Genomic DNA, 8,576 nt, shown 5'->3' with positions numbered 1-8,576 from the left:
GCACCCCTCTCCTCTCAATGAACCCATACCTGCACCCTCTCCCTCAATGAACCCATACCTGCACCCCTCCCATCTCAATGAACCCATACCTGCACCCCTCTCATCTCAATGAACCCATACCTGCACCCCTCCCCTCTCAATGAACCCATACCTGCACCCCTCCCCTCTCAATGAACCCATACCTGCACCCCTCTCCTCTCAATGAACCCATACCTGCACCCCTCTCCTCTCAATGAACCCATACCTGCACCCCTCCCCTCTCAATGAACCCATACCTGCACCCCTCTCCTCTCAATGAACCCATACCTGCACCCCTCTCCTCTCAATGAACAGTTTAACAGACTTCTCTGCTATCATTGGTTGTTTCAAGTGCCCATTGAAATAAAATGATTGATCTTAGGAACTTTTTATTGGTTCGCATGCATACCTGCATACCTGTTGTATGGACCCCTGTCCATACTATAAAGAAAGCACCCTGTCTCTCCCTCCCCCTCTCTACAATTCAAATTCCAAGGTGCTTTATTGGCATGACATTAGCAGTATTGCCAAAGCAGTTACAAAGTGCAGTCTCCAATCTAAACATGAGCATCAACACAAGTGAATACATGACAGAAATAATGAAATCGAGGTAGTGGTAAGAATGTAAAACTGAACACTAGTAAAGTACCTAACCCCCCCTCCTGTTGGTGAGACCGCGTGTTCTTCCCCCAGTAGGACTGCCTCTCGACACTGGTCAGGTGTGGGAAAGAGTGTGTCCCTTGTTTAGATGTATTTATTGCAGTGTAATAGAAAGTGCATCTCTGTCTTGACTGCTCCCAGTTCACAGTGCGCACACAGCCTCCTGTCTCTGGGCAGCCTGGACTGTCTGTGTCGTGCTGTTTCGATGCAGGTTTCAAGAGTCCTCGATTTCTGTGAGCTTTTATGTTCTTTTGAGTTCAGTGATGGAGTCCTTTTGGAGGAGAGATGAAGTTTGTGCAGCTTGCAGGGCTGTGTCTGTGTGCTGTTACAGGGCTGTGTCTGTGTGCTGTGGTGCTGTGTCTGTGTGCTGTTACAGGACTGTGTCTTTATGCTGTTACAGGACTCTGTCTCTGTGCTGTTACAGGGCTGTGTCTGTGTGCTGTTACAGGACTGTCTGTGTGCTGTTACAGGGCTGTGTCTGTGTGCTGTGGGCCTGTGTCTGTGTGCTGTGGGGCTGCGTCTGTGTGCTGTGGTGCTGTGTCTGTGTGCTGTTACAGGACTGTCTGTGTGCTGTTACAGGGCTGTGTCTGTTCTTATAAACACAGTGATTTGGTTGTGGTCTGACGGGGGGTGGTTGTGGTCTGATAGTGAATGCATTAATAGAGTGGGGGTCCAGGTCAGTAATGGCATAGTCTACCATACTGTTATCAAGAACTGAGCTGTAGGTAAACCTTCCCAAAGAGTCCCCTCTGATTCTGCCATAACGATATACAGACCTAGGCCTCTCCCATTTTTGTTGACAACACTGTCAGAATTGTTTCTGTGTGTTGTGGAGGTCTGTCCAAATATATGGCTTGCCTCTCTCTCTCTCTCTCTCTCTCTCTCTCTCTCTCTCTCTCTCTCTCTCTCTCTCTCTCTCTCTCTCTCTCTCTCTGTCTTTCCTTCTCTCTGTCTGTCTCCCTCTCACTCTCTCTGACTCCCTCATTCAAGGAAACAGTTCACAGTAGGTATCAGACTGCTACTCCACACATCTCTGGAATCCTTCATGAATGATCAAAGGCAGTCTTTCAATTTTTCAAAGTCTGTTTTTATCAATATAATACATTTTTCATGTTCATTAAACTGTTCTGAACAGCAGTCCTGACATGACTATCAAACTGCGTTCATAAAAACATTAGTTAATATATGAGTGGAAGCTTTTTGAATGTGGTCCAGTGGATCATAAGAACAGTGAGGGGCCTTTCCTGTGCTTGTATGGATTTTCCAGTCTGTAGCCGCTTCTATACTGCTTTTTCAGAATTTTTCAGAATTTCAGTGTTATGGAAAATCTACCAAAATTCTCTGTGTTTGTTCTTCCAGGGTCCCCGGGTTCAGAAACATTGAGAGAGAGCCGTGCGGGAAGAGATCCCTGCAGCGAAGGAGCCCGGAGTGCAGCGCTGGCCTGGGAGGCTGCTGGAGCAGCAATGGGAGTCTGCAGGGGGCCAAGGAGACTGTCAGAGACGAGCGACGGACCCAAGCCCCCGGCTTGTATCTGGCCTCTCTCGATTTTCTGATGGATCGTCTCTACAGACAGAGCAGTCGAGCTTCCAGACTCCCGAGCCACTGACAGAAGCAGAAAACAAAAAAATCACAGATATAAAGAGACAGTTTAGGGGGGACAATATAAACTTAAGAGAAGGGATTTCTAAAAACTCAGACCCTGTCTCCCAGTCCCTCGTCCCTCCCTTCTCAGACCCTGTCTCCCAGTCCCTCGTCCCTCGATTCTCAGACCCTGTTTCCCAGTCCCTCGTCCCTCCCTTCTCAGACCCTGTCTCCCAGTCCCTCGTCCCTCCCTTCTCAGACCCTGTCTCCCAGTCCCTCGTCCCTCCATTCTCAGACCCTGTCTCCCAGTCCCTCGTCCCTCCCTTCTCAGACCCTGTCTCCCAGTCCCTCGTCCCTCCATTCTCAGACCCTGTTTCCCAGTCCCTCGTCCCTCCCTTCTCAGACCCTGTCTCCCAGTCCCTCGTCCCTCCATTCTCAGACCCTGTCTCCCAGTCTCTCATCCCTCCATTCTCAGACCCTGTCTCCCAGTCCCTCGTTCCTCCATTCTCAGACCCTGTCTCCCAGTCCCTCATCCCTCCATTCTCAGACCCTGTCTCCCAGAACCTCGTCCCTCCATTCTCAGACCCTCTCCCCCAGTCCCTCGTCCCTCCCTTCCTAAATGTTGCTAGTTTCGGGGAGAGGCTCTCTTGCTAATTCAATGAGGCCCCCCACCACTTAGCAGCCGGAAGCATTCCCAGTGTGTGTTTGAGGCCCCCTCCCCACCCCATGGAGGCCGAGCAAAGCCAGCCGACTGGTGGGGAGCGGTCCGGAGGGCCAGAACAGTCTGTGTCGGAGCCCCCTTTGCGGGGCAGTCTACCCCAGTCTCCTTCCCCACAGCACCACCGACTGTTCCCTTCCCGTTCCCTGCAGACCCCCGGTCGACACCCCCTTCACCGGCAACACAAGAGGGGGGACCTAGAGCACCACTACCCCCGTCTGCAGCAACAGCCACCGTCGGCTTTTCAACTCCCTGGGAGCGCAGACCCAGAGAGGGTGACTGGGACGACAGCGTGGCAGTTCTCAGACTCGCCTGGACCCTCAGGCGGGGCTATCCCCTCTTCTTCATCCTCCTCTACCTCCAGATTGCACCAGCAGTTGGTCCCACCCCCCCGTGCTGGTAAGGAAGCCCAGGAGGGGGTCCCCAGGAGGGAGCGCAAGCCTCAGAAGCCAGGCAAGTATGTGTGCCAGTACTGTGGGCGGCCGTGTGCCAAGCCCAGCGTCCTGCAGAAGCACATCCGCTCACACACAGGCGAGCGGCCGTACCCCTGCACCCCCTGCGGCTTCTCCTTCAAAACCAAGAGTAACCTCTACAAGCACCGCAAGTCACATGCCCACCGCATCAAAGCAGGGCTTGCCTCGGGCAGGGAAGGGTATACCCCAGGGGGGCCTGAGGGTGGGCAGCCGGGAGTCGAGCAGGAGGAGCAGACGGAAGGTGAAAGCACAGATTCGGAGGACGAGACGGGCCAGCACACTTCGTCTCCTTCTTCCTCCTTCTCCCAGGACCCGTATGGGGGGCTGGCACCCCGCAAGAGTGCTAGTGCAGAGCAGCCTGAGGACTCGCACGCTGTAAAACAGAGGCTGGCCATGCGGCTCAGCGAGAGGAAGAGAGCCCCTGTGGCTGTGCCGGACGACCCTGCATCATCCTTCCTGAGTCCCGGCAGCAAGGGCAGCACTGAGTCGGGATACTTCTCACGCTCCGAGAGCGCAGAGCAGCAGCAGGGGAGCCCGCCCAGCGCCGACACCAAGAGCTACGCCGAAATCATCCTGGGCAAGTACGGGAGGATGGGGCAGCAGCAGAGGAATGTTCCCCCACAGCAGCAGCAGCAGCATCATCCTCCATCTTCATCCACACAGGAAGAGAAGGGCGTCCCCTTCTCAGTGCCCAAGACTCAAGTCATCGAACACATCACCAAACTCATCACCATCAACGAAGCCGTGGTCGACACCAGTGAGATTGACAGTGTGAAACCCCGGAGGACCTCCCTGTCTAGAAGGGGCAGTCTAGAGTCACCCAAAGCTGTGGGACAGAAGGACCCTTTCCTGTTTGACCCCAAAGGAGAGTTTCCCAGCACCAGTAGCAGTATAGGCTGCATGGGGGTTGGTGTTGTAGGGGAGTCTCTGTACCCCCAGGTGCCCGACCCAGCTTTCCTGGCAGGCCTTTCCTCCACAGTGCCTCTACTGAGAAGCCACTCGATGCCTTCCTCTGCAGACCCCAGCGCAGCCGCAGGCTCCTCTCACAGCTTCCGGCTAAGTCATTCCTTCGACGAGCGGCAGGCCTTGGCAACAGAGACACGGGCCGGTACCTTGTTGCCTCCGCATCATCGCATGCTCCGCCGGCAGCCTGCCATCGAGGTTCCCTTGGGCAGCGAGTTCATTCCGGAGAAGCCCTCCTCCTCCTGTTCATCCACGTACATTGCAGATCCTGCGCAGAAGCATCGACGAGGGCCACAGCTGTACAAGTGCGAGGCCTGTGGAGCCCATTACAAGAAACAGGACAACTACGAGACTCACCGGCGCTACTACTGCCCTGTCCGTCCTCCACAAGCCCCCGAGAGGGAGCCGCTCCCCAGTGCTAACCGTGAAGACCGTCCACAGATGATGCATCACATGCTGGGGGCCTCGGCAGCAGCAGTGCGCAAGAGGAGGAAGGAGAAGAGCCTGGGAGACGAGGAGGAGCCTCCTGCCTTTGAGCCGAGCCCAGCATCTGTGACATCCAGCTCCTCCTATTCCACCTCTCCCTACTCAGCCTCTGCTGGCATCCCAAGCAGGCCCTTGGAGGAAAGTCGACAAGCAGCTGACATCCTGGGCAGAGAGAGCTCTCTGGGGGCCCCTGTACAGTCAGAGCAGGACCGTAGAACCATAGGAAAGATCTCTGTCATCCAGCACACCAGCTCTTTCGAGAAGCAGGAGACAGCCAGTGGGGAGAGTCAGGAAAGCAATGAGAAGGGCAGAGGATCTACTGCCTTAGAACAGCACCAGCAGCCCAAGCCGCCCACTTTCTCCAGGCTGGTCCGACAGTCCAACATCCAGGTGCCGGAGATCCTTGTGACTGAGGAGCCTGACCCAGATGTGGTGCTGGCGACCCCCTCAGCTTCTGTATCCAAGGAGCTGGAGAAGACTGAGGAGTTCCAGTGGCCACAGAGGAGCCAGAGCCTCTCCCAGCTCCCTGCTGAGAAGCTTCCACCCAAGAAGAAGAGACTCAGGCTGACAGAAGCTGCCCATTCATCAGGGGAGTCCAGCTTCGAGTCCATCTCCCTCCCACGTAGCCCCAGCCAGGAGAGCAATGTATCCCACGCCTCTAGCCGGTCCGTGTCCTTCGAGGAAACAGGCAAGCCTCAGTCTGAATCTCAGCTGACAGCTACCAGAGCCTCCCACGTGACCCACATGCTGACTGTCCCCTCTGGTTCTCACCAGCATAACCAACCCCACCGGGAGATGAGACGCTCAGCTTCTGAACAAGCTCCCACCAGTGCTCAGCACCCAGCGCAGATCGCAGAGGCACGAAGCAAGTCCTTCGATTACGGCAGCCTCTCCCCTCAGTGCTCGTCGACAGCCTGGCAGGAGAGGCGGAAATGCCTCCTGGTGAGACAGGCCACCCTGGGTGAGCCAGAGCCAGAGGAGCAGCCTGCGGGGCGGAGCATCAAAGCCATGCCACAGGTCTGCCTCGGGTACCACTCTCCAGCACCACCCGCCACTCAGCCTGGCCCAGCCTACCACTCCACAATACTGAGCACAGACCCCTTAACCAAGTCTCTGCAGCTCTTCCCACCCCCTCCCTCGTGTGAGCACGCTTACCCTCTCCAAAGCCTTCTGCCACCACCCCCACCGACATCTCTTTCTCAGGGGCAGGCTCCTCAGCTCTTCCCTGCTCCAGGGATCTCAGAGGTTCTTTCCACCCAGGTATTGCCCCACTCCTTCCTGCAGGCCTCCTCTCAAGTCCACCCTGCACAGCTACATCCTGGAGAGCACTTGGGACTGCCCCTTCAGTATCGCTCCGTCCTGCCCCTTCAGTACCCTGCAGGTGCTGCTCCGGCTCTCTTTGTTCCTGTGCCCCCTGGACTAGGCCTCCAGCCCACAAGAGAACCGTTCCGAGAATCCAAACCCGTCACCTCCTCTGACCCTCAAGCGCCAAGCCTCCTCCAGCCCCCCAGACCAGTAATCTCCTCCAGCGCAGAGCAGCTGAGGCCTGTGGTTTCCCTGGTAATGCCCATCCGCCTCCAGTCCCATGTCCCCACCTATGGCCATGCCATATACACAACACTCTCCCAGGTCCTGGTCACTCGGGCCCAGGAGTCAGCCCACTCCACGGTGGTCATTTGCAAGGTGGAAGAGGACAGGCCGCGGATGCCCTACTTGAAGATCCCCACGACAGAACTCAAAATGTACCATCCCTTGACCGTGCCGCTGGAGACTGGAGTGGGCATGGCGACGGGAGAGGGGCACTGGCCTTCCACGGCCGGAGGCAACAAGCGCATGCTCTCCCCAGCAGGCAGCCTGGAGCTTAGCGTGGAGGCACAGCGGCAGCAGAAACGAGTGAAGGAGGAAGAGGACGAGGAAAAGGGTGGCAAGGAAGAGGAGGAGCGAGAAGAGAAGGTGAAGGCAATGCAGAGGGAGGAGGAGGAGAAGAAAGATAAGGCAGAGGAGGTGGGGAAAGTTAAAGAGATTCCACTGGAAAAACCTGAGCCGTCTTTGAAGGAAGAAAAGGGAGAGGAAAGCCAGAGAGAGCCTTCCCAAGCTAGGGGTCCTGACAGCAAGAAGGACCCCCCCTACCCCAGCCTGCACACTACCACCACTGTCAGCTGGTGCTACCTGAACTATGTAAAGCCCACCCCCGGGCCCCAGAGAGACCCCCACAGCTCTGTCTACTCCTCCTGGAGCATCAGCTTGCACAACCCCAACCTCCCCGGCCTACCCACCAGGGCGGCGCTCTCTTTGCTGTGCTCCAAGCAGAAGCACAGCCCAGAGACCTACACCATGGCCACTGGCCTGCACCCAGCTGCTGGCAAGCTGGTTTCTGCCAACTCCAGGAAACCCAAGATGTCCGAGGTGAGGCCACAGCTACTGCTAACTACTGCATCTCCCGGGGGCCTGGGCATAGTGGGGCACGGGGCAGAGCATTGAATATACATACACTCAGTACTGCAGGAATAACACTAAGGAAGGCATTAGACAAAAGACTTTGTCACTTTAGTTTTCTTATGTGTGATTGAGAGTCTGGAGTTATTGATGATCTATCAACCAAAGTATGGCTCAAGAGTGTAGAGGGTAGGAGCTTATAGTAGTGAGTGGAGTATAGCAGAATATATAGTAGTATTGAGTCAAGTATAGCAGTGTAGTTTTGTCCAGGATTCAATCCCTCTCACTCTGCGCACTCTTCTTTGTGTCTGTAGACCAGATTATCAAAACTTTTTTTGCAACATTTTTTTGTCAACGTGACTTAGATTCTATTAATTGAACGTCCGAGAGGTTTATTTCTGTTTCCTTGTGGTGTTTATTACTATTTGGAGTATAGAGCAGTGAGAATGTTGCCTTGCTTTGCTGAATCATAAACCTGTTCACAGGTACATCTCACTCCCACTCACAGTGTGGAAGAGAAGGAGGAGGAGAAGAGGGAGAAGAAAGAGCAAGAGGCATCCACCTCCAAGAGAGCTGAGCCATCCCGAATCCCAATCTTCGAGGGCGGGTGAGAGAGCTGCCTCTGAGCTAAACACCAGCTGCTTAGAAAGTCACTTCCAAAGCTTGGCACGCAGAGGCACCAAAGGTGGTTGTGATAGGAAGGGGTGTGGCTTATGCGCTACAGATAGACATGGAGCTGGTGTTGACGTGCCACCCACAGGTGCGCAGGATTCATTGATTTATTTAAATAAGCACAAAAGGAATATACAAATACAACAACCACAAAATCAAAACAGTGTGTAGAGCTGGGTACGGGTTTGAAGGGAAGCCAGTTCTGAAACACTCGAGCAGGAGTCAGAGAGTGCGGTTCTGAACAGTGTAGAGCTGGGTACGGGTTTGAAGGGAAGCCAGTGCTGAAACACTGGAGCAGGAGTCAGAGTGCGGTTCTGAACAGTGTAGAGCTGGGTACGGGTTTGAAGGGAAGCCAGTGCTGAACACTGGAGCAGGAGTCAGAGAGTGCGGTTCTGAACAGTGTAGAGCTGGGTACGGGTTTGAAGGGAAGCCAGTGCTGAAACACTGGAGCAGGAGTCAGAGTGCGGTTCTGAACAGTGTAGAGCTGGGTACGGGTTTGAAGGGAAGCCAGTGCTGAACACTGGAGCAGGAGTCAGAGAGTGCGGTTCTGAACAGTGTAGAGCTGGGTA

General features: G+C 55.0%; 1 protein-coding gene across 1 annotated transcript in view; it reads left to right on the top strand.

Annotated features, from left to right (window-relative positions):
* Positions 1-2,985: 2,985 nt before the first annotated feature.
* The window catches only part of LOC121307971 (transcription factor HIVEP3-like), a 16,690-nt gene continuing 11,099 nt past the window's right edge, over positions 2,986-8,576 (top strand). Inside the window, exons 1-2 of the mRNA XM_041240244.1 lie at positions 2,986-7,305; positions 7,821-7,942. Coding sequence (XP_041096178.1) covers positions 2,986-7,305; positions 7,821-7,942 — 4,442 coding nt within the window. The remainder of the gene's footprint in view (positions 7,306-7,820; positions 7,943-8,576) is intronic.

Source organism: Polyodon spathula, unplaced genomic scaffold, assembly GCF_017654505.1.
Source record: "Polyodon spathula isolate WHYD16114869_AA unplaced genomic scaffold, ASM1765450v1 scaffolds_64, whole genome shotgun sequence".
Classification (NCBI taxonomy): domain Eukaryota; kingdom Metazoa; phylum Chordata; class Actinopteri; order Acipenseriformes; family Polyodontidae; genus Polyodon; species Polyodon spathula.
This window is presented reverse-complemented; position numbering and strand designations above follow the sequence as displayed.